General features: G+C 39.1%; 1 protein-coding gene across 1 annotated transcript in view; it reads right to left on the bottom strand.

Moving 5' to 3' along the window:
• Positions 1-26,468, bottom strand: part of Tmtc2 (transmembrane O-mannosyltransferase targeting cadherins 2) — a 383,050-nt gene that overhangs the window by 125,763 nt on the left and 230,819 nt on the right. The window contains exons 5-7 of the mRNA XM_032911909.1: positions 13,946-14,031; positions 13,204-13,388; positions 11,565-11,643 (exon numbers count right to left, since the gene is read on the bottom strand). Of these exons, the coding sequence (XP_032767800.1) occupies positions 11,565-11,643; positions 13,204-13,388; positions 13,946-14,031 (350 nt within the window). The remainder of the gene's footprint in view (positions 1-11,564; positions 11,644-13,203; positions 13,389-13,945; positions 14,032-26,468) is intronic.

A 26,468-nucleotide genomic window follows, 5' to 3' on the forward strand; every position in this document is an offset into this window, starting at 1 on the left:
TTATAAAGCAATCAAGAAATCAAGAAATGAAATCAGCAATCCAAAAAAATCCCAATTTAAAAATGGGGTACAGAGCTAAACAGGGAATTCTCTACAGAAGAATCGTGAACAGCCAAGATAAACTTTAAAAGAAACATTTGACTTCCTTAGTCATCAGAGAAACACAAATCAAAATAACCCTGAAATTCTATCTTTCTTTGTTATTTATTTATTTATTTATGGATATTGTATTTATTTACCTTTCAAATGTTAGCCTCTTTCCTGGTTTTCCCTCTGGAACCCCCTATCCCATTCCCCTCCCCCTGCTTCTATGAGGGTGCTCCCTCTCCCACCCACCCACTTTCACCCCACTTCCCTGGCATTCTCCTACACTGGGGAATGGAGCTTTTACAGAACCAAAGGCCTCTGTTCCTACTGATGCCAGACAATGCCATCCTCTGCTACATATGCAGCTAGAGCCATGGGTCCTTTCATGTGTACTCTTTGGTTGGTGGTTTAGTTCTTGGAAGCTCTGGGACTTCTGGTTGGTTGATCTATAAGATTGCAAACCCCTTCAGCTCCTTCAGTCCTTTCTTTAACTCCTCCACTGGGGTCCCCATGCCCAGTCCAATGGTGGACTGTGACCATCAGCCTCTGTATTTGTCAGGCTCTGGCAGAGCCTCTCAGGAGACAGTTATATCAGGCTCCTGTCAGCAAGTACTTTTTGGCATCTATAATAGTATCTGGGTGTGGTGTCTGTATATGGGATGTATTCCCAGGTGGGGCAGTCTCTGGATGGCCTTTCCTTCAGTCTCTGCTCCACACTTTGTCCCCGTATTTCCTTTAGACAGGAGCCATTTCAGGGGTTAAAAAATTGGAGATGAGTGGGTGGTCCCAGAATGGCTTAGATCAAAAACTCAATTGATAGCACATGCTGGTAAGGATGTGGAGTAAGAGAAGCACTCCTCCATTGCTGTGGGTGTGCAAACTTGTATACCCACTTTGGAAATCAATTTAGCAGTTTCTCAGAAAAATGGAGCAGGGATAAAGATAAGGCAGAGACTGAGGGAACAGCCAACCATTGACTGCCCCAACATGAGACTCATCCTATGTGAGAGCCAACGCTTGACATATTAATAATACCCTGTATGCTTGTAGACAGGAACCTAGCCTAACTGTCTCCTGAGAGGCTTCATCCAGCAGCTGATGAAGGCAGATACAGGGACCCACAGCAAACATCAGGCAGAGTCATACTGGTGTTGAATAAAAGGAAATCATTTTTGTTGAGGATGACCAAAAGCGTATAAATCCAGCAAGAACCTGTCCAGAGTTCTTCGAATCCATATCTACAAGCAGGGTTCCCCAAATAGTTTGAAACACAAGAGTCATTGAGTTCTAGACTATGATGTCAATGAAAACCCAATTGAGCTATCCTTTGCCTGGCTTGTTTAATTAAGGGGCTAGTTAGGAATAGTGGCCTTATTTGTTCTACACATAAAACTGACTTATCTAGGCCAGAAGCCTGCCTAGGGACATCCAAACAGGTTTTGTCTGAATAAATCAGAATGAAGTCTGGGTGATGAACTCAATCACTGTATCATTACACACAAAAAAATCCTAATCTTATGGAAATACCTCCATTATGTCATCTTTTTGAACAGTGAGAAGAAAAAAAAATAGTCCTGGTTGCTTATTTTCTCTTGGGTACCATAAACATTCTTTTTCTGTTATTGTAGGTTAAAATTTATAGCCCTGGAGAATCTGACTTAACCAGCTTGTTTCTGACCATCTATCTCTATTTTCTCCTTTATCGAACTCAGCGAACTTTCTTTCTTCTGGACACTGCCTTTGGCAGTTTTTATATTTTTAATATTTCAGCCAAGCTTGAAAGATTACCACTCTCACTATCGAAAATGTTCTACTGGTGCTTTTTGCAGATGTCTAACCTCATTTGTAATCATTTATTTCTAATTTATTGTATGTTTCTTTATTTTGCTTTATGAGTCTTTTTAAAAGTTTCTTTAATTCTAATTTTAATTTTTTATTCACTTTACATCCCAAGCACAGCCCTCTCCCTCCTCTCTTCCCAGTTCCACTCTTACAAATTCCTTCTCCCGTTACCCCTTCCCTTTCTGCTCAGAGAAGGGGAGCCCCCTAGGGTACGCCCCACCCTGGGGCATCTCATCCCAGCAAGGCTAGGCATATCCTCTCCCACTGAGGCCCAACCAGGCCATCCAGTTAGGGGAAGGAGATCCAACGCAGAGAACAGAGACCTACGGAGTCCTCACTCCACTTGTGGGACCCACATGAAGACCAAGCTGCACATTTGCTACTAATGTGTAGAGGTCTAGGTCCAGCTCCATCATACTCCCTGGATGGTGGCCCAGGCGCTGAGAGCCCCTGTGGTCCCAGATTAGGTGATTCTGTGGGTCTCCTTGTGGTGTTCGAGACCCCTCTAGCTTGCTCAGTTCTATCTTCTACTCCATAAGACTCCGCTGACCACGTTAAGTATTAATTTGAATTTTTTTTTTGTGCTAAGTGTGTCAGAGCAAGAAGAATGCCAAGAAATTCCTTTTTTTTTGGAATCTATTATAATATAGAATTATATAACATTAATATGAATTAGTTGATGAGCTTAACCTGTGATTTTAATTTTCATGGCTTTATTTTCCATTTTATTTATGTGTGTGGGTCTTTTACCTGGATGCACCTCTGTGTACCATGTGTGCTTACACAGGGTAGAAGATCTAGTTATATTTTTTAATGTATTTATGCCACAAACTGTTGCTCTTCTTTGCTGGTTTTTCTGTGACCCTTTCCATCTGAGCCATTTCTCAATCTTATTCAAAAAACGAAAAGCAAAACCAAAAACAAACAAGCAAACAAACAAAAATTAGAGTCTAGTTGCTGCAGATACTGTACCCCCAACTGGAAATACTCAATGGTTATTGGAACGAGAAGGAAACAAACATTCACAGTGAGATTCCCTACTCCCTGACAGCACACTTAATAGCTGGGACTGTATTAGAAGACTTGGAAGAAAAATCAAACATTTCCAGGTCTTCAGACTCAGAAGTCTTAGGAATGGGTTAAACATGGACCTAAGAGTATTAAATTTAAGAGGATTCTTAAATCATGAAATATTGCTCTTCATCAAAGAAAATATAGAGAGGTGTGGGGAAGATTGGGGGTGGAACTGGGTATGTGTTACATTAGGTTTACCTAATCAAGACATGGGTTAAACTTTAGAAAAACCTTTAAAGGGTTCTAATTTGTAGTGTGAGGTTAAATACAGGAAACCTGCGATGTGCTGTCAAAATTGAAGTTGGAAAGTAGCCAGGAGCCTGTGTCTATATTTCTCTGCTTACAGCCAGAGCTCCTAAAGTTCCTTAGGTTAATCAATTTCCTTTCTACTTTCAATGAAATAAATCACAAAAAGAATCAGTCCTATTGGTCATAGCCAATGCTCAGAACCTTCAAAAATTAGGCTGTAAGTGTGTGTGTGTGTGTGTGTGTGTGTGTGTGTGTGTGTGTGTATGTGCGTGCGTGTGCGTGTGTGTGTCTTGTATATGTTGAGTGAGATGAAAATCCTTCTCTTCATAATGAAGTCCCCTTCAGAATGGTAGTACTACTGAAATGCTGGACAAGAAACAAAGAAAGAAGGAAGGAAAGAAAAGAGAGAGAGAGAGAGAGAGAGAGAGAGAGAGAGGAAGGAAGGAAGGAAGGAAGAAAAAACATGCAAAGAGGTGCTAACTAGTGTTTTAAAACAAACCAAGATCAGAAAAAAGGGGGGGGGAAACATGTACTAGCATTAGAAGAAATAATGCATGTAATATCAATTAAGAAGCAGGGATAAGGCAGTTTCAAGAAAACAAGTAAGCGAGCGTGTTGAAAGTGTTGTGAGCGACTAGAAAGCTTCTGAAAGAAAAGCCATAGACCGAAGGGAAGTTATCTTTACGCTTAAGTTTGGTGAAGCCAGGACAGCCATACAGATATGGGACTGGACAGGTGGATGCTAGAAAGTCAGAGCAACCATCCATCTGAAGTCTGCCCAATCTCTGCTGTGGAAACGTCACCATGCATGGGCCTCAGTGGTAGTAAAAGAAATTAAGGTTAAAATAAAATGTGTTACTAATTCTCTGTTGTGTGTGCATTCGTGTGTGGTTTTCAAAATAGGTTGAAAAAAGTTGTTTTTTGTACATAAAAATCTCATTGAACTTTCCCAGAGATTTTGGTTTGGGGTTCTAGTTTTATATACATGGATAGAGACCACTGACATGAATAAAGAAAATAGAATGGGAAAGTAGAACGTACAGCATTTTATCCCGACAGTCTGTTGTTGCCAACATGTTAATTATGAAAACGATTCGAAGGTTGTTGTAGACTCTTAACCTCAAGTAGTCAATTACAATAGGATGAATGCTAAGTTTCTTCTATACTGTGGTCATTAATATAAATGTAATTTATATTATGAACAAAATATTCTATAACAGAAATACCTAGTACTTGTTCAGCAATGTACACCAAACACATATCTTTAAAGCTTCTTTTAAATTTTAAAAATACTTTATGATACCCTTTTGGCTTGCTGCACTTTTAACAGACTTACAGGTGAAGAGAGGTCCCCATATTTCTGCCTTTGGAGTTGCCTCTTCTAAATACATGCAACGCTAACTTCTTATTTCTGACTTCAGGATGGTATCCTTCATGGGAAAAATTTTCTTCTACAAACTATATCTATTTAGGAAAATTACATCAAACTGCATATTTTAGCATGCCATATCTTGAAAATGTAATGAATTTTACATTTAGAATAGCTTATTCATTTTATAAAATATAGCCTAACCTACATTTAGGTTAAATGTAAAAATTTACATGGGTAAAAGATTCTCCCCATAGCTATTAACCTGAAAAAGATTTTAAAATATACTCTTTTCTCCTTAACTTCTATTGACACATCAGAAAAATGTTATTTTTGTTTGTTTGTTTGTTTAAAGCAATACATTGTAACTTTTAGGGAATCAAAGAATATAAAGGATATAAATACATATTAATTTGAGTGTGTTCATTTCCTTATACCTTGATTTTAAAATAAAAACAATCAAGCTTCATTCATGTCTTTTACCACAAAACTGGCAAAAGTATGAATTAATGTAACAGGTGGGCTTGTGTGGTTTTCATAGCAATGAAATATAATCAACTGTCTTATATCATATTTCCAGGAAAGCAAGTGATATTGAGACCTAAGCAGACACACTATTGACATTCAAGTGTTCAGACTCCCCAAAGGGACTATATATCTTGCTGCCCTATGTTTAATTGAAACTTTAAACAAAATATATTACCTATTTAATATAGCTGAACTGGACGATGCCCTTTGTAGTGTACAGAGTAATGCCTGGCAAATTGAAGGTTTGAAACCACAGTACATAATGTGGATGTTATACAAAGCAGAAAAAAATAAGAAGTAAAAGTTAACCTTCTACAGTGTACAGAGACATGGGTATCTCTAGTTTCCTATTCATAAATTTTATACATTTCTCATATTGATACACAGCCAAAAGTGTATTACGTCTCCTATCTTGTTGGCTACTTAACTTCCTGAGTAAGTTTTTTAATGTCTCTCAAATCTACATTGGCCTTTACTTATCTTAAGGAAATTAGAACATTCCTTAGGGGGTTAGAGAGATTAATACCTAATCCAATTATATACTATATAATTACTATTGATTAGGACTGACATATAGATTCTCAACGGTGCCAATGGAATCGGTCATAAGAAAATCTCCAGAACTGCATATAGGAAAGCAGGTGGTAAAAGCAGTTGAACAGTCCTCAGGTGTTAATGCTTCTCCTTGAAAGATGGAGAGTTCAAATCTCCCTCCCGTTAAAACCCAGCTCCTTCCCATTCAGCATGTTCAACGTGTTGAATAAAAGAATTCTCTTAAGAAAACCTAGTCACAGGTCATTAACCATGGAAAACATCATAAGAAAACAATTATTAGAATATTCTCTGACTATATGCTACAACAAAACTGGACACCAAAGAGATGGGGGAGGGGAAAGACAGAGGGAAATGATAAGAGAAAGAAGCTAGACATTAACCCACGAATATGAAATTTTTGAATGACCTTAAGACATACAAGATATACAAGGCTAAGTGTGACTTGAACTCTTTATCCAAATTCTACCAAGTGAACTCCGCATGTAATTGACATATTTCAGGAAAACTTAGAATGAATCGTAAGTGATAGTGTCTGGCTTTTGCCATGAGACGTTATACCAGATTCCTCCTTTGGGGGTTGTTTTGTTTCATTTTATGTCAATAACAACCTAAAGGGCGCTGAGAGCTGCTATGTCATTTAATCCTTTCATACCAAAAGTTTCCTTCTCAAAAACAGAATTCTAAGATTTGTACAAATGTTCTGAACTAAAAGTTTCTCTAATAAACTAACCATATTTTGGTTCACTCTGTTCCTTTTACGCTCTATGAATACTTGAATACAATGGAGATGCAGCTCTCATACCTACATGGCTATGTTGAGGAGCCAAAAATTAAAGCAGATGGTTTCTCTCTGCTAGAGATTAGTGACCAGAGGCCTGATCTGAGAAGAAAAAAAAGTTCATTGCATCTGAGACTTAGAAGGAAGACAAGTGTATATAAAACAAACAAAATCAGTAATCAACAGAATATAATCCAAGCCCTGTTGACAAAACCAATGGCTAATGTGACAGTAAAGGGCAAAGTGACCCGATTAGCAAGTTGGTTGACAAAGGCATGCGATTTCTTCTTGATGATAAATGCACATGGCATATTACGAAGATACATGGCTTTAGAGAAAAGGACATTGGGAACATGTAGGGCAATAGTGCCCCCAGGACCACAGTAGAGAATCTAAGGCCATGTTTTCTTGTTACACTCAGCACACAGCACTTTAAATAGTCCTAATTATTCAACCAGTGATTATAGACCTCACTGACTAGACTGGAAGCTTGCATTCTCTCTTACCCTAAGCAGCAGACTGTATTACCAAAATGAAATGGACTAAATCACTTGTATAATTAAACTAAACAATTACTTTGCATTGAGAATGCATGGTAATTTCATTTTCAAGAGTAAATAGGCTTAAAATGACCTCTGGGATTGGAAAGAGCTCAAACTGATAGAAAAACAATAGGAAGTACCAAACTAATTGAGCTTTCTGTAATCCTTTAAAATCATTCCACAGCGGTACAGAATCAGAGGTATGGACGTTTAGAGAACGAAGAGGAACCAGAAGGTGCTCCCAACTATTCTGTGCTGAAATCATTTTTGTGCTTCATATTTAATGTATGGGGTATTAATCACAAATGCGTAGGTGTCATATTCTTTACGGCTAAGTGTTTTAACTTTGGCTTATTTTTAACAGCATAGCTGTCAATCTAGCAGTAGGGAAGTAGAGGCTAGAGCATCCTGCAAAGAAAAGAGGAAGCCAGTTTCAGAGACACAGATTGGGTACACAGAGAAGCTTTGAATTTAAAATCAAGAGCTTAGGTTCCTGACTGGAGCAGAAGCTGCAGCCCCAACCTTTGAACTTGGTTCTTTGAAAGGCAACTTTCTCTCCTGGCAAATAAAATTGATTATGTTGTTAGGATGTTTAGGACTCAAGTGTTTTACCCCTGATATTCCATGATACTGCTATTCAACTAATGTTTCAGAGATAAAGAAAAATAATTGAGACCAAATAGTTACCTATAATGGCCACTCGAATAAAAGAGAGGTTTGACTAAGGATAGAGGAAAAATACATCATAATGAGAGACCGAGACAGACAGACAGACAGTCAAAGAAGATAGGATCGAGTCAACCATAATTACTTGTACTGATTCACTTTCAGTTATTATATACAATATTACTCAGATACTACAGACAATATTATTTAGTTACTACAGATAATACTAAAGGGAGGATTTGGATTACAGTTGCTGAGAAAAATGGGGACATGGGCTATAAAGAATATATAACAATCACCTGAGGGTTTTTTTTAACTAGATCTTCAATACATTCAAGCCTTTAGCTCTAAAAATAACCTCATCTATTGGGCAATATCTCCTCTACTAAGTAGGGAAAGATCAAACACTAAATAAAACCATCCACTCTTGGAGGTAGGAGCCCTATAGAAATGGTACTGTAATGGAAGGCCACTTTATAAACCAGGTCCCAGATCAGAGAATCAGGCTAACATTCTTGTATTATTATTTTCATCAACTTTCAAATGGGTGTTATGATCACAGCTAGCTTATGAACACAAATGCAAAATCAATCCAATTAAGTAGCTTATCAGGCATACAAACCCTAGGAACTGTCAAAGGTGATCTGAAGCCAGGCTCTCTCATTGCAGAGACTGCCCTACACTGTTTGAACTGCCATTTAGTCCATCTTACTGTCTCAAGAGGCAACTGAGTCCCACGAGAGGAAAATCACGTAACTGTCTAAAAGCAACTCTAACTCCCACTTGACCTTTAATTTTTAAATTTCGTTTGCAAAATGATAAATTTTGTTTAGTATCTGTGTGGTGTACCTCTAAATGTTTACAGCTCACATAATTCTTCAGGGACAATAGCCCCCTTTTAGATAAAGCTACACCTTGGTCCCATGGAGTCAAAATAAAAAGTAAGTATATATATTAGATTAAATGTGTGCTTACTTATGAAAAATTGGAGTAAGCTTGAGAAAAGAATAAAAATATGGAAAACTGAAGTTGAGGAACAAATTAATCAACCCTGCTTTGAAATTCTAACAAAAGTGGGAAATATGTTCATCTGGTATTCACAGCAGGTGAAAGGTATTCAGCACAAGGTCCTAAAATGTTCCAAGGAAAGAAAAAAATCTAAAGGGCTAGCTAGAGTTTTTTTAAAGGCAACCTCAGTGAATTTATTAAAAAAAAAGTTCCAATATAGTTCTATTTTTATATGCATTCTGTTAGCTTTACTATATTCTAAAGCAAAGAAAAAATAGAAAATACACACATACACACCGACACACACACACACACACACACACACACACACCATACACACAACACACACACAACACACACACACACACACAAATATGCCTGTGCATACAAGTGCTCAGGGATGGTGGCCCAGAAGGGGTAAATGAATGAGACATGTAAAAAATGAATACTTGCTGGCTGAATCTAGCCAGACATTATAATCCATCACTGATCCCTAAAGGGCACTAATAATATGTAAATGTGTGAATTAGAAAACACAGTGAAGGCTGTTGATAAACTTGATAGGATAATCAGCACATGCTGACAGACTAATGAAACCGATGAACTGATAGGGCGGCTTATCTCCTAGGCCATTTTTTCTTTCCTTGTCAAACGGAGGCTAATCAAAATGTATTAGGAGTTAAAGCAAACACTCGGGGGACTTAACCCATTTGATTAGGAGGCGAATTCACTCTCAGAGAAAATTATAGTTTCCTGAACGAGCAAAACTGTAAAACCTGACCAGCTGACAGAGCTTCCCATAAAATCAAACAGAAGGCAGCTACCATAATTACTGACAGAGTCTGGTATTGGAAATTATATTAGGGTCTTCCCGTAGAAAATTGTCAGGGGTATTTTCAGATCTGAGCAAAGAGACTACCTCCTTCCATAATGGAAAATAACACAAAAAGCCAGACAGTGGCTCCAGGGACACACTTATCTTCTGCCTGTGAAAGCCCAGTCTTCGTGTAACCAAAGGCGAGGCAGATTCCCGAGGTACCGGCTCAATTCTCAATCCAATTTATTTACATGAAATAATTGAATGAATTCTCTGAAATCACAAACTGTTGAGAATACTAGGACTTCCCATTAGCAATAAAGAGACCGCATGCTGTTTGTCACTGAGGAACGTGAAACCTCAACCCGATTTCAGCCAAGATAACTCATTTGACGATTGATTAAAAACCTGGCTCTACGGTTATGAATAAAATCAAAGTAAAATCACTCTGTCTCTTTAGATAAAGCCCGAGAAGACAATCCTAGCATTTGCTCCATTATGAAAATGTCAAGCATTCATATGGAAAGGGCTAACAGATCCACCCAGTCTAGGCACACGGGATTCCTGTGTACACTTCCTTCACCTGGACAGATGGTGAAATGCTTGAGAGTAAAAGGCACTGTTTTTAATGCAACAAAAGCTCGGAGGCAAAAATATATTGAACGAAGCCAAACTTTACCATGGTGGACTTATCTCAGAGTTGACAAAGAAGTACCCAGTGCTATTTTTGATGTGAGCGTTCAATCACTTTAATGTTCCATCGGCCAGCTGGAGGCAGGTCGCCCAGAGACAGGGAACTTCACTCACCTCTTCAAAGTGACATTCTTTTTTCTCTCTACAGTGAGCCTGTATTGTGTTTCACCCAATCTTGGAAGGATGTCTACCCTTGTTGTCACTTAACAAAAGACTATGATTTTCTTTTTCAGATACACATTTTGAAGTCATAGAGTATTTGGGACTTTGCGTAAATATGCAATCATTCACCATTTATCAGATTACTCAAACCATAGGATTTACCATGAAGATAATAAGCCTGTAGGTTCGACAGCCTCCTCCTACTTACTTCCTACATACAATGGACGTCTAGAAAACTCGAAGGACTTAGTCATGTTTAATAAACAGAGGGTATGAGTCTCCAAATTCTGCTGTGCACTAAAAGAAATAGTTGATTTGAGGACAAAGGCAGTCCTTCGACAATCCCTGGAAGGTGTTACGCTAACTTATCAGCCAGGCTAATTAGGCTACATGCAATTATTTCCCCCAAGAGTCTCATGCTGAACAGGTAGCTTCTAATTGTATCTACCATCAAACATCTGGAGTAGTAATGGATTAAATACAGGTGCTAAGAGCTTGGTTAGAATTTCCAGGTCTCTGTCTTTTGAATCCAGGAAAAACAAATTATGTCCTAAGTTGATATACATTTTGACTGGTAGATAATTAAGCAGATAACTCAGCACAGGAAAGTAAATACTCATAGCAGCATATTTCTTGTTATTCCAGTCTCGCGGAGTCTCAAATAGTACTCTGAAAAAATGCTACAGAGACCCAAGGCCTCATCCATGAAAATGGTGCAAGTCGGCTGGGATATTCACACCTTTTCCATGCAAAGCTCATGAATCTCCGCACCACTACAGGGTAAGTACTGAGCGTCTTGTGATTAAGTGAATAATATGCTAAACATTACTATGTTTGATGAATTCGTTGAAATAAACACATATTCTATACATGCCTAAAGATAACCGACAATTAAACGTAAGTACAAGATATTATCTTCTCATCCCCTAGAGCTTCAGTAGTCCTTGATACCAAAATGGTATTGAGCTTCCCTGGCAAAAACTCTGGAATTCGGCAAATATGGTGGACACCTTTCATTAGCCCATTTCTTTGCTTGCATCAGAGTGAGAACTGTGGCACCATCTCGATAACGCGCAGTGGGAGCACTGCTCTGCGATTACTAACAAGGGAGTAGGAACACAGAACCTACAGAACACAGGTTCTTATTTCTCTGTGAATCCCCGGAAATCAATGAAAACAATAGATAGGACTCACCCATCATGTTGTATAAGCTCTGAGGGGCAAACTGCCTTGGCATCTTCTGAATTGCTTCCCTATAAACACTCAGGGCTTCCTAATTTAAGGAACAAAAAGAAAGATAAATCATCATTAGAAGACAGAGAGAGCCTAATAACATTTATCCAAAGCTCAATCTACCCATTTCTGTTTCTGAACGGTTCACTAGAGGAAAATCACTGAGCTGCCCTTTGACATCACGCTGCCTTAATTTCATGAGTGGAAACAGCCCAGTGAGGAAGGCCACATGAAAATTTAGCTTAACAAGGAGCTGAATGTTGGCAATGCTCTTTTAACATAAATTTTCCCAGTCAATACAGATTACTCAACAAGACGAGCTAAAAGACGTCCATACTTGGAAGGTACTCATTAGTCATCTCAAGTCTATGGTCGCTTTAACTCAAGGTACAAATAAAGGGGCAGCAAGCAAATAACTCCAACAAATGAGAGTCGCTGAAACTGTTAAATGAAAATTCCCTAGAAGGTGCAACTTCTTCCTCATATGGCAGTCTGCAGGATACGTGAGTGGTCGGGGGGAGGGGGTGTCCCGTCTTGATAGAGCACGGTTTAGCAAAGGGAGAGCAGATGCCATGCAGGCATGGTGTGGTGATTTGAATAGGCTCATGTGTTCGAACGCTCAGTCCAGTGGGAGTGACACTATTTAGGAGGTGTGGCCTTGCTGAAAGAAGTGTGTCACTAGGGGGTAGGAGGGCTGGCTTTGAGGTGTCCTATGCTCAAGCACTGCCCACTGTGGAAAAGAGTCGCCTTCTGCAGCCTGGGGATCAAGATGTAGGGCTCTCAGCTCCTTCTCCATCACCATGTCTGCCCGCTGCCATGCTTCCTTGCCATCATGGTGATAAGGGACTGAACCTTTGAAACTGTAAGCCAGCATACATAAAATATTTTCCTTTTTAAGGATTACATTGGTCTCTTCACAGCATGAAAGCGTAACTAAGACACATGGTTTCATCAGCAAAGTGGATGAGGGTGGGTCACCTAATTTCCTAGACAGTATCTTTCTTACTACTTCCTCCACCATTAAAGATATGTTATTTTTATTTAATCGATTTTTTAGATAAAGTACATGCCTAATGTAATGAATAGAAATACTTTTATTTGTTTTTTTTATTTTTTATTAGATATATTTCTTTACTTACATTTCAAATGTTATTCCCTTTCCCGGTTTCCTGTCCATAAGCCCCCATCCTCTCCCCCTCCCCCATATGGGTTTTCTCCCCATCTACCCCCTTACTGCCCCCCATATTCCCCTGCACTGGGGGTCCAACCTTGGCAGGACCAAGGGATTCCCCTTTCACTGGTGCCCCAACAAATCTATTCTCTGCTGCATATGGAGTTGGAGCCCTGGGTCAGTCCATGTATAGTCTTTCAGTAGTGGTTTAGTCCCTGGAAGCTCTGGTTGGTTGGCATTGTTGTTCTCTAGAAACTGTACCTTGGATCAAAGAAATGGTGAGCACCAACAATCATAAAACCTCTCAACATGAATTGAAATGTGAACACCTTGGCTTCTCAAGAGACTATAGTGGCCCCAGTAAGGATGCTGTAGGTTAGAAACCACTGAGACTATATCGGAACAGGAGGGTAGAAAGGTGGGGCCAACCTCATAGCGTCCTTGCTCATGATAGAGTTTCCCGAGGTTGTACAGGCAGCTGGTAACAGAACTCTTATGTGCATGAGGATCCTTCAGATTCTCATCTGGAATCTCAGAACACTTGAGGAATGTACGTCGGGCTTCTTCTGTCTTCCCTTGGTTCATGAGAATGATGCCGGTGTTTAAATAGGCAGCTGAGAAGGAGAAGCAGAAATGGAAGGATGAACCAATGTGCATGTGCACCAGAGATGTATTGGCTTCATTTCTATTCCCAGGGATATTTCTCATTTGATTTTTTAAAAATTATTAATTGTATATGGGACAAGCACAGTATCAATCATAGTAACAATAACCCCAAGTACTACTAAAAACATAATTGTCTTTTCATTCAACTGAACTCTAAAGATGTTTTTTTAGCTCAAAAGCCAGTGAAATAAAAGAATGAGCTATTAGACTACTTGGCAAAAAAATAAAATGAAAATGGCATTGAAGAATGAAATTCAGAGGGAGGGAGGGGAATATATATATATATATATATATATATATATATATATATATAGAGAGAGAGAGAGAGAGAGAGAGAGAGAGCGAGAGAGAGAGAGAGAGAGAGAGATATTTGTCAGTATTAGCAAGAATTTAGAAACAGGAATACCACACACCCTATGTTCTCTGAAAGGCTTTAATATATAGAGAGAATTTCTACAAATAAAAGGAAAGGTTGAAGAGAGTCCGATAATTCCATACTACTTACAAGCCAGGGTGGGCCTGCTGCCGACGGCCAGTTTGTAATAATGGAGAGCTTCTGCAAACCTGCTGTTCTCTTGGAGCAGCAGCCCTCTGCGTGAGGAAAAGAGAAATCCTGAAAGGGGCTGCGATACCAGACAGAAAACCACACATTTCCTTTTATATTCCAAAGGCACAAATAGTCAACAGTACAATAAAAATGCTGACCTTGCTTCATAAAACTAAGTTCTAAATGGTAGGAAAGGATCTCTCAGGAAGGACAAAAGTCCTATGCAGGTATCAGTGGACCCTTGTTCCATGAGAAAGTATTCAGATAGATTTTCAAACAGACTTCGCAACCCGTAAACGTTCCCCTCTCCAGACTTACTCCCCTCCCACTTGAGTTGCTAGCCACCTGGATCTCAGTTAGGAGCACACACTCTCTCATCACTTCACCGTGGGAAATCTGTGGAAGGCAGGGATATATAGATGCCTCCCTCACTAGCTGTTGCTTGGGAAATATTTGCCCACGACTCTCCAATAGGCAAAAGGCTAAAAGCAGTCTGATTCAACGGCAAAGACAGAGTCAGATGCAGTAAAGAAATAAAGAGGTAAAACAGAAAGCCAGCTATTTCAATACTGCTGAAGATTTAGTCAAATAAACCTGAATTTTAGAATACTGTGCAAATTTTATTCTACTGGGCAGAAACACATCTTCTTCTCCAGACCCTCAGACTCTTGGGACCTCTCCACAAGGCTCCTTAAATAGTACCCACGTGTGTTAATGAAGCCATTTGAAATTCTGTCCTTGTGACATAACTGAAAATCAATTACAAGCATTTCTATGAAAATAAGATGTCAGGAAACCGAACTAATTAGAAAGGTCTCCCAAGGGCTTTGGTTGAGGCCCCTTTGCTGATAAACAGTATCAGAGAGAGGGAAGGTGCATCTACTGGGACAACCACTGCTGTTATGATGCCAATTGCAGGCTCAACTTGGCAGCTTCCTTGGCTATTGAAAGAGAAGTTAAATGGGGGTCTAAGAAAAGGCATTGTCGAAAACATGATTTCGTTGAGTATTTATGGCTAGGAATGGCGGAGTGTCTACCACGGGCTCATGAGTCGGAATCTGGGACCCTCAATGGAGCTTTGCTGGTAGATGCTGAGACCTTTCAAAATCGGGGCATGGTGGGAGGAGGTTAATTCTTTTCCCCTGCCTTGCAATTTGCTAATATCAGTCTCCTAGATTTAGTTTTGAAGAGATTAGTTATGTAAAAATCAATCAAACAAACAGCACCACCAAACACACATACACACACACACACATCTGCCACTCCCACGTATGACTTCACGAATCACCATGTGAACTATCTACATATGTAAACTGCCCTCTTTATGTTTTTACTCTTTTTTCCTGGATTCCATCTTCCCTTAGCTTGGGCATCCCATTTCTCTCAGCCTTCAACCATTTGTGGAACCATCCTATGCAGTCTGGAAACCCTGGCTGCTTCTTCATTCATATACATATGGGAGGTTGGTGTCCCATAATAGTTTCTGTTTCTTCATAAACTCTGCCTATCATGATGCATCAATGTACCAGAGCAAATTGCCTTCACCGCTGAAGTAATGATCGCTCTCCTGACACCCGGATGTTTCTATCAGCTGACTAAGCCATGTCAATCGAGGAGCTTTGTGGAATTTCCAAAGCCAAAACATCTAAAATGGGAAGAATACGTCCTGCTCAAAATAGATCAGAAATCTGATAAATGAACAAAGTTGAAAAGAGAAAACCCTGCCTCTCCTTAGATTTATAGCTCACCAAACCAGCTGCGAAAACCCCAAACCTGATTATCATTCCTCCTCCCTCCTTGTTTTTCAGAGTTCTAAGGTTTATAAAGTCTCCAGAGCCATTGACACTTACATGCCATGGCTCTTCCCTTGTTATCTTTATAACTCTGTCAGAAGCCTTTTTATCTTTTCTACCACCTGAGTAACTGCAAAGCCCACTAATTAGTCTCTACATAATTACATTTCTAAAGGGCAAATATGCTATTAGGGTAAATGAAGTGAACGTGTTGGGACATGCACACAGATCTGACTCTGTGCCTAAAACCTCTATGCCTGGAGACTGATGTGCTCGACCACATGGGATCGGTTATGCTGATACCTTATCTTCTGCCACTTATCAATTCATAAAATACATAGGGAACTGAGAACAGCATGCAGCATGATAATAAAGCCTTCACAATCATGTCCCAAGTCATAAAGATGGTAACTAGTGAGTTCAAGTCACATGGCTACCGTGAGCGATTTCCAAGGGGGTAAGGATTTCACTGAGCATCGTTTTCACCTCGTTATGTATGTTTCAAAGAGTAATCAAGATTCAGATGTATAACTGCATAGGGCAGTTACGCATTCCAAGTAACATCGTTAAAGGCTAGCGAGCAGACACATACAAACAGATTAAAAACACTGTGTCATCAGCCTGATGTTACATAGGAAGAAAGGAGATTCTAAGAATCTAGGGGTGGGGGTTGGTTAAAGGAAGCAAAGGTAGAGTTACACCGAGTTTCTCTGAAAATGAATCCCATGCTCAAAGCTGGATAGAGTGGGACACACGTGTAATCCGGCACTTGGGAGAATGAAGTAGGAGACTTAAGAGATTAGTGTCATCTTGGGCTACATACTGAATGTGAGGAGAGTCTGTGCTACATGACACAAAATAAAACACGAAACCTGCAAGCTGCCAAGGGCGAAATGTATCCAATAGTCCTCCAAAGCTATAAGCCTAAGAACCACAAAGACGGACAACACCATAAGATAGCCCCAAGAATAGAATAGTGGCACTTCTGTCTTGGGGATACCATCAGTCAGTCATTTATTTGGATTTTTAATGCCTTCTTAACAAGAAAGAATGCATGGCTACTACTATAAAACTGGCTAATTTCCTTGGGTGGTAAGGCCATGGAGCTCAGAGGAGACCGTCACTGTCACTGTCCTAAACCTCAGCCTAAATGAGGGTAGCTATCATGCTTTGTCAAAGAAGTTTCTTTTTACGGCAGACAGAGATCATGATATAAATCTGAAACTGGTCACGATGTAGAAGACAACTGATCATGGGATTCCCCAAGCCCAAATGATGTCAAGACAAGACATGAAGGAACAGAGAGGAATAAGAAGTACAAGAAACAGAGAGGGGTAAGGTCTGTTACAAGGCACCTGTCTTGTAAATTCTACAGGGAAGCTGCACCCATGAAATTTAAACCAGACCAGCCCCTAAACAAGACCAATACAATGCCAGCACCAATTGGCATCCCAGCGTGGATAAGGGAAATCCCACAAGAGCCAAGCCCACAAAACAGCTATAGCCAATTAGCTGCTGTGAGAGAGGGAAACGTAGTCTTCTCTATCAGCCCAAGTGGTCACGCTACCAACACTACTGAACTCTTTAGGTTAAACTGATATACACATGAAAGGGTGTTTGTGTATCTAACAATGATTATCAAAGAAGACCTCATGAATTTAAGAGTGAGTTGGAGTAGAGACACAGGAGTCAGAAGAGAAAGATGTAGGGAGAAGTGAGATTTTTTTAAAAAAAAATGTCAAAAATCTTGCATGGCCATGATAAAAGAAGGAAAAAATCCAACAAAAATATTCTAGATACATATAGAATACCTAACACTTTGTTCCAAAGCCCAAATTTTGTGGAAATCTAGCTTGTCTGGATATGCTGAAAAGGAATCTGTCATCTCGAAATTCCATATTGATTTTGGACCCATCATAAAAAATGGTTACTAGCAGGCCACATTTACAAAACCTACAATTTGCTTTGCTAAAAATATGTACTAGATAGATTGAAATGTCTCCTGGTGCATTGTTTGCAATGATCCAAGTAGCTATAATCACTCAGCACTTATAGCATGCCAAATAGTTTACATATTAAGCAAGGACAATCTCCCAAGACACGTTAATACATCTGGCCCTCTTCCATCCATGATAAATCTTAGGCAAGAAGATCTATCATCTCTCTATGTCTCTATGTCTCTATATCTCTATGTTCCTATGTCTTTATGTATATATCATCTGTCTGTCTGTCTGTCTGTCTATCTATCTATCTATCTATCTATCTATCTATCTATCTATCTATCTATCTATCTATCTATCTATCTGAGACAGGGTCTCTCTGTGTAGTTCAGATTGAGCTAGAACTCACTATGTATCCCATTCTTGCCTTGAACTCACAAAGATCAGCCTGCCTCTACTTACTGATTCTGGTAGTAACGGTATTCACTGCCACATTGAGCTAGATAAGAAGTTATTAATTAAGTAATATACAAAGAACTCTAAAAATACTCACAATGTAAGCCCAGCAGTCTGAAAATAGTTGAAGATTTGGACTATACTTGATTATTCATTCCAAAAACTGTTCCATAGCTATTCAAATTGAGGATACAGCATGTTTCTACACTGCCCATGTGAATACATATACATATATATATATATATATATATATGTATATGAATACTTTTTAATGGACTACCCTTCCAGATTAGAGCCATCAATAGTTTTATAGGTATTGTGCAAAATTGTCTTATAAGCAGCTGAACTGACTCTTGGTGTGTAATAACACAAGATTAAAATACTGTACATGAGGACTGACCCTGGCTCTGACCTCATAGGTAGCAATGAATATCCTAGTAAGAGCACCAGTGGAAGGGAAGCCCTGGGTCCTGCTAAGACTGAACCCCAGTGAACTAGACTGTTGGGGGGAGGGCGGCAATGGAGGGAGGTTGGGAGGGAACACCCATAAGGAAGGGAGGGGGAGGGGGATGTTTGCCGAAAGGGAAAGGAATAACACTCGAAATGTATATAAGAAATACTCAAGTTAATAAAAAAAAAAATTAAAAAAAATAAATCTTTAAAAAAATAAAAAAAAATACTGTACATGAGTGATAGAGATGCACCATGCATCACACACACACACACACACACACACACACACACACACACACACACACACACACAGATATACACACACCAGCAGAAGAAACAGAAGCAGCAGCAATAATAAAATGTTCTCTCCATAGCTTCGTCAGCTTTTTTCTTTTACTTTCTGGCTACTGACAATTCTCAGAATTACCAATGTGTCTCTAGAATTCCTTCCATGAGAAATTTTTATCCATCTTTTCCTCTAAGTACCTTTCTTCTAAAATTCTACATAAAAAATAATCCCCACAGTACTAGAACTTGATTAATGAAAAACAGTCAAAAGAATTTGTACAGTAGCTTTAGAAGAATTAAATGCTGAATTAAATATATATGAAACACAAATCCCTAGCTGGTCCTAAACACTGATAGAGACAGAAGGAAACATTTACTTACCACAGTGGTTTAAAACAAGGATGACGTTTTTACCCCAGAGAGTATTTGGCAGAGACTAAGATGAATGGTTGTCACACCATGAGTCCTGGCCTTGGTAAAGTGTGCGGTGCTGCCACTCGTGTCAACTGGGTAAGGTGGAGGAGTGCTGGCCACAGCCATTAGAAGGGTAGAGGGCAGGGATGCTAACTACTTGTATCAACTGGGTAGAAGGCAGAGATGTTGGCCATTCAGCAACTGGGTAGAGGACAAGGACGCCTGTGTATTATAATGCTAAATACTGGCCCCCAACTTCTGGTTGCTCCCAGGAACAAGGAAATCCTCAACTATACCAAGTGACACTATGTAATCTTACTCCTTAATTTAAAACTGTTGGTTGAATAAAGATGCCTACGGCCTATATAGATGAGCAGAAAAGAGGTAGGTGAGGTTTTGGTTCCAGGGCTTTGAGTTCTGAGGAGGGAACCACAAAGACGAGAGAAAGGGGAGTAAAGAAAAGATTCCTTGTGGTTAGAGATCCTGAGAACTGACCATGAGGGCTGGCCATTTGGAATAAGAGTAGTGCAGGCAGAACATGACAAGCTATATCTTGCAGTTATTAACAGGGAAGTAGACAAAATAGTATAGAGGGATGCTACCTGTCCAGCTCTAGTGGACAGTGTCTAGTGCTGTTAAGGCTTATTATAAGTATAAATGTTTTGTGTCTTTTATATGGCAACTAAACGATCACAGCAGGATAGGAACCCCCAACTGACATTAAATATTTACCTCAACAGATGCTGGTAATTATCCTACCAGGAAAAGGAGAGACTGCCTTCCCAGCAAAGAAAAGAAAAATCACAATCAGCTTTTCAGAGTACTTAGCTGAGATATATATCTTTTAAAATAAAGTTTCTTCGAATGCCTGTCCACCATATATAGCACTATAAAGAAAATATAACATTAGAAAAAAAATTTTTTGTCAACAAAGCTGTAACCTATGATTGACTTTGCTGATTTGAGAAGAACTATTCCTAAAATTGAAGAAGCATGTTCTTGCCATCTCTGGCGGTGCATCTGAACAAACTGTGTCTGTATGTAATAAGGCATCTGACTTCCAGACACACGCCAAGTCACCTACTCTGTATCATGCTTATGTATTCACATATCGGAACATAATCCATAAATACATGCCACGTAGCTGTACCTTGGTATTAGTGTAGGATTAGTTCAGGATTTTTCCTGGGCACCAAAATCCATGGAAACCCAAGTAATTTATCATGATGATGTAATATTTGAATTTAACTTACTTGCATTCTCCCATTTATATATAGTATGGTATAAACTGTTGCTATACTGGATATCCTAGGAAAAGTAAGAGCCACGCATGAGTGTTTTAATCTCAACACTCAAGAGACAGAGGAGAAGGATAGGGAAGTTGAAGGCCAGGCTTATCTACACAGATCAAGGCAGACTGATCTATATAAAATCTGCAGAGTTCAGCATGGTTGTGATGTGTTTAAGACATCATTGTTTAAAACAAGTGTCCTGGAAACTTGATTAAGGAAACGAAGTCAAAATTAGGATAACCATTCCAAAACAAAAGGAACAAATAAAAATTCTAGGTTTTGGTGGAGAGAAGTGCCTCAGAGAAGGCACATTGTGCAAGTTTAAGGACTTGATTTGATCCCTGGGACTCACACGGTTGAAGGAGATCACTGATTCCCTCAAGTTTTTGTCAGACCTCTACAGATGTGCTATGCCAAGGGAATCCCCCTCCGCAAATAAATTATAAAATACTGTTTAAAAAAATTCCAAATCTTCAAATGTGACCTTTCGCCTTGAGTTCTAAAAAGGGTCTTTAAAAACACTTGAAATATGAGCTATCCCAAAGTGGTAGTAAATAAAGTTCACGAGCAGCTGAAAAGTCAAACATTTTGTCATCTGCAGCCCAGGCTCTGGACTGATGTCTACACTAACCTCGGAGAGAACAGGTTGCCGCTAACAGGCAGCTTTGCACGTTCTAACTGGAGAAACAGTTCATACAGTTAGCTGCCTTTCGGCTTGCTCGGATTAAGGAAAAATCCCTAGCATTTCTATATTTCTTAATATGTTAAATAGTGCTGGTCAGCCTAGTATCAAACAACGAACAAATGATGTTTCAATTCATCTTGAATGAACAGATATGCACACGGTCACAAAGGCATGTAAATGGTGGCAGAAGAAAGCACAACATCTTGGGAACCCAGTGAAGGAACACTTTCCCGAAAACAGCGGGTTCAGATGAAGTTCCTAGAGAAGACAAGAGACAAAGGAGACAGCCCAGAATGCTGAGGACAGCATTCAGGACAGAACAGCCGTGGCTATGAAATGCCAGAGTCACAAAGGGTGGCATTTAAAACCTAACAATAGCAGTAAATAACAGGATGCTATGAAAATTAAATGACATAATCTATGTAGGAGGGAGCATTTGGGAACGTGAAAAGCCAAGACAACTGACAATTAAGACAGTGCAACTAAGAACAGGTTGAGTGTGAATAGCTACACTCCACCCAGCCAGTCAGTCAGAGGACTGTGTTTACTCACACGGGCTCCCTGAGTGATTTAGAAACACTGAGTTCAGTTGTGAAGGGAAATAACCTCTCTAGTTGCAGCTGAAATCATCTTGTGAGTTTTATTTTATTTGCTCATCCTTCAACATACAGACGAACTTTAAAACTAACCATTTCTCTCCCTCTGGGGTACAAGACACATTTTAGAACTTTGACATCTTTTTTTATCTGAAGCGATTTACATGCGTGAAATCTCCTAATAGTAATTAATTAACATGAGTAAGAATCATGTGCGAACTTTGCATTAACTCAAACATCTTAATCAAATTTGCTAACTGAGCTGCCTCTAACAGTAAGGTTTTATATCATTAGGCTGTGGCATGAGACTAGAGATGAATTTCCCCCTTTATTTTAAAACATGCTCGCTTTTAAGAATGAGAATAATGGGACACTTAAAATGAATTCTTAATCTCAATTATTAAATGAAGTTATAATTAGCAAATTGCCACATAGTCCTTGTGATGATTTGAATAGATTTGGCCCAGGAAGTAGCACTATTAGGAGGTGTATCCTTCTTGGAGTAGGTGTGGCCTTGTTGGAGGAAGTGTGTCATTGTGGGTGTGGACTTTGAGACCCTCCTCTTAGGTACCTAAGAGATTCAGGTTTCTCCTGGTTGCCTGTAGAACTCTCAGCTCCTCCAGCACCATGTTTGCCTGGATGAAGTCATGCTTCTCTCTATAAGAGAGAACCTATAAGCCAGCCCCAATTAAATGTTGTCATTTATACGAGTTGCTTGGGTCATGGTGTCTCTTCACAACCATGAAAACCCTAACTGAGAAGTAAAACATGAATGTCCCCATACTCTTCTTAAACAAAAACTAGAAATCAGGCAGAATTATCAAGGAACTACATAACTGTAAATGGAATCCCATTCAAAGACCTTCTAAGTCCATGTTGTAATATAATACTCAAGTCTTGGGATCATGTGTTTCCTAAGTTTGTAAGTTTTATGAACTGGGGTGTGCACATCCTGTGCTTTAGAGATTGTGCTATACAGCGAGTAAGCGAAGGGAGGTAGAATCAAATCAATGTGCAGCACGGTTGAACTGCAGGACTAAATCCCCCAATCTTCCAGGAACCCACACAAGTGCACTCTGGGCAATGTAAGGAGGATGCGGTAAGTCCTCATTATCCTGCTGGCTATAAGCTAGATATTCTGTGCTGAGGATGGTAGAGGATGTAAGGAAGGAGCTCAAGATAGCTGGCCTGGCCAGCTGCAAACGCGCTTCCCTGGAATTCTGGTGATGTGACCAACAAGAAAGTTATTTCGAGTTGCAGCTTCTTAACACTCGCTGACTTCTTTGCAAGTGGCGAGTTGCTAAATACATTAATTTTTAAGATTTTTTGTGAATTATATAAAGCCATGCCTTACCACAAATATGGCTGGTATAGGGAATTTTAAATAGAATGCTTCATTATGTTTCAATGCATCCAAAGTATGAGTTGTCTAGTTCTCAGTGATAGCCATATTAAGCAACAACCTACTATAATAAGCCAAACCATAATATTTCGTTAAAATCATATAATTCAAGGAAAAAATAGGTGTGAGAAATTGAAACACTTAAATAAAGCTTTTAGGCAACCATGGTCCAAATGGCTGCTCTTTGCTCAAAGAAAAAAAATTCCATCTGCAATATTTTTAATGTTAATGTTCCCTCAAATTCTAGGAAACAGGACACTGATGGGAATTATCAGATGGAAGAGAAACAAGCTGGATTTTTTCTATTTAAAAACAGATTCAATGATTCTCAAGTGATTAACTGAGTGCTGAGGTGACTACAGACAAAGCCATGGCATCCCTGTGGCCACCAGGTCATTCTTAGATAACAGACAGTCTATCTGATGTCTAAGCACAAGGAGTCTCTTGACTCATCCTTTTGTTCCCCCCAAATCAAATGCTCTATTTCCCTTCCTTTGTTTTAATAAAATGACTCTGAAGACTGGTAAAAATGACATTTTTTTTACAAAGATGTCTTTGTGTAGGAAAGTCCTAAAAGAGGAAGTATATGCAAAAGAACATGGCAAGAAACAGGTACCTTTCACTTACTAGAAAATATTTAACGTGGCTGCTATGACAAACACGATTGGATAATTAAACTATGGACAACTATGGTTACTGCATATAGCGATTATAGAGCATCATAGATACTGGGATCAAAACTAAGAGATTTGCTTGAAAATGTTAAATTCCTCCAGTACTGAAAAGGAGCGAACTGCTCATCTACACAACATTCACTGCATGGCGAAGAACGCTGAAGGCTTGCGGAGAGAAACCAACCAGCCAAATGCAGCAGGAACAAACAGATGAAAGTATGTGGTTCTATTACACAGTTGTCCAAAGCTGGAACCTTGGTCAAGGGGTTTCCTCTCTATGGTGTCACATAACTACCAAGTAGGTTCCAAAAAAATACAGCTTAGATTCCTTTTTGCTCTCTTCATTTCACATGGACCCACTTATTTGTTCTTAATTGAACTTCGTTTAGATGTGGACAGCTCAGTACAATATGGCTCTGACATCTATGTTGTATGGAAGACGTTTTCTTATAACCTGTCAAATTTAAAGCAGGAGACATTTGGTCAAAAGTTACTGTTTAAACATAACATGCAAACCTTCAGCAACTGATATCGGAGGAAATGAGAACAGAGCAAAAACGTATTCTCACTGTAGTCTTTGTCTTAAGAGTGCTGGGGAGTCTCGTTTAAATGGTATTTCTTACAAAGGTACTTCTGAGGGAGGGTTTGGATGGTGAAATCTAATATCTTTATCCTCTGTCAGAGTAGAGCCTTCTCAGGTAGGTTTGTCACAAGATGATTCCTGATTACTACTTTAATTCTCACAGGAAACACAAAGTCATTATTCCCTACTTTGGAAGAGAGGAGCTCAAGAATGGAGTACTTGGGGAACTAACTCATATAGCTGTAATTATTGTTGGAACTAGCATTCACAGAAATGTACTGTATGTTAACATATATTTGCCCAACATTCTCTATACCTGTCTTCTTAATGTATTGAGGATACATTTTCATCCATATATCAAATATAACAATAGGTATGAATAGTATGAATATAGCCACATGGTTAAAATAATAAAATAACACCACTCAATAGAAACCTAGAAAGAGAAATGATGTGGGTGGACATATGTCCAGAAGTTTTCTGTATTATTTCTTTCCATTTTATAATTAGGAGCACAAAACTGTTTTATAATTTTTTCTATAGATAGATAGATAGATAGATAGATAGATAGATAGATAGATAGATAGATAGATAGACAAACTGACAGACAAATATATAGGGGAAAGTAACTAACATGTTCTTCCTCACTCAGCTTATAAGACTCAAGAAGAGATTGAAGAAAAGTCACCTAATTTTAAATTCAACTGTTTCTTCTTTATCCTACATTGTCTCAGCACTAAGTCTCTCTTCTCAGTCTTCTTTTGGTTTTATACATGTTGTGCTTCTTAAGTACTGGTGTCAATTCTGCCTCTCTTACTCTTTCTCTCTCTCTTTCTTTCTTCTTACTTTCTACATGTTCTTCTTAGCACAAAAACATTTTGGATTTGCATTATCCTCACGTAAATTGCACCCTTCAACGAAAACCATTAATTGGTCTAAAATTGAAACCAAATTAATACACTCACGAAGCCTTATGGGAGGAGAGGATGGGTCATTCTTGCACACCAGACCAATTTCTTTTCAGGGAAAAACATCCCAGGAAGTGGTGGCATGGTTTTACAAAGAGACAGCCAGGAAGTAAGTGGAAACAGCATAAAATTAACGTCTAACAAACTTTTCAACTTTTATTACTGTATGCGTATATCAAATTTCTAAGCATATTTTACTTAATCCTTCCAAAATAACACTAACATAATCTAATTTTACAGATGAAGAGGGCAGATTAAGCAATTTTCCCACGGCCGATCATGGGAACCACTATTGGAAATGCTGAGCCTAAGTCTGCACACTGCCCCATCCCACCATCTGGGGACTTCACTAAGCTGCCTTCAAGGCACAAGGGTGACAGAGGACTACACTTTTATGAAAGAAAACTTTTCTTTCTTTTATTTCTCTCTTTCCCATGAAAACAAACAGAATTCTTGTGTGTGTGTGTGTGTGTGTGTGTGTGTGTGTGTGTGTGTGTGTGTGTGCGTGTATTACTTCTTCTTGGATCACACTCAAATCTCCTACAAATATTTCTCCTATCCTTTAAGATAATTATATAATGGAAAACAAAATTAAGAACTGGGAAGCATCTAGTGCAATCTAAAGGCATGATGTACCGAGGATTTAACTTGAATCTGTATAGACATTTGTTTGCAATTCTTTGTTATTTATGGATGCTACCCAACATGAATGTCCACTTATTATGAAAAGAGGCACAGTTGATAGTTATGTGTATCCCATGTCCACACGAGAATCCCAGAGGCATAGGTGAAAGGCTGGTCTCTTCAGACCCCCCAGATTATTGCTTCATTTACTAGTTCATTTAAATTGTATCTTGAAACTGCCACTGTGGGCATTTGATCATCAACACAAAATCAAAATTATTTCAGAAGCTGTCACAAAGCCTGGCGCTTGATG

Source organism: Rattus rattus, chromosome 1, assembly GCF_011064425.1.
Source record: "Rattus rattus isolate New Zealand chromosome 1, Rrattus_CSIRO_v1, whole genome shotgun sequence".
In the NCBI taxonomy this organism is placed as follows: domain Eukaryota; kingdom Metazoa; phylum Chordata; class Mammalia; order Rodentia; family Muridae; genus Rattus; species Rattus rattus.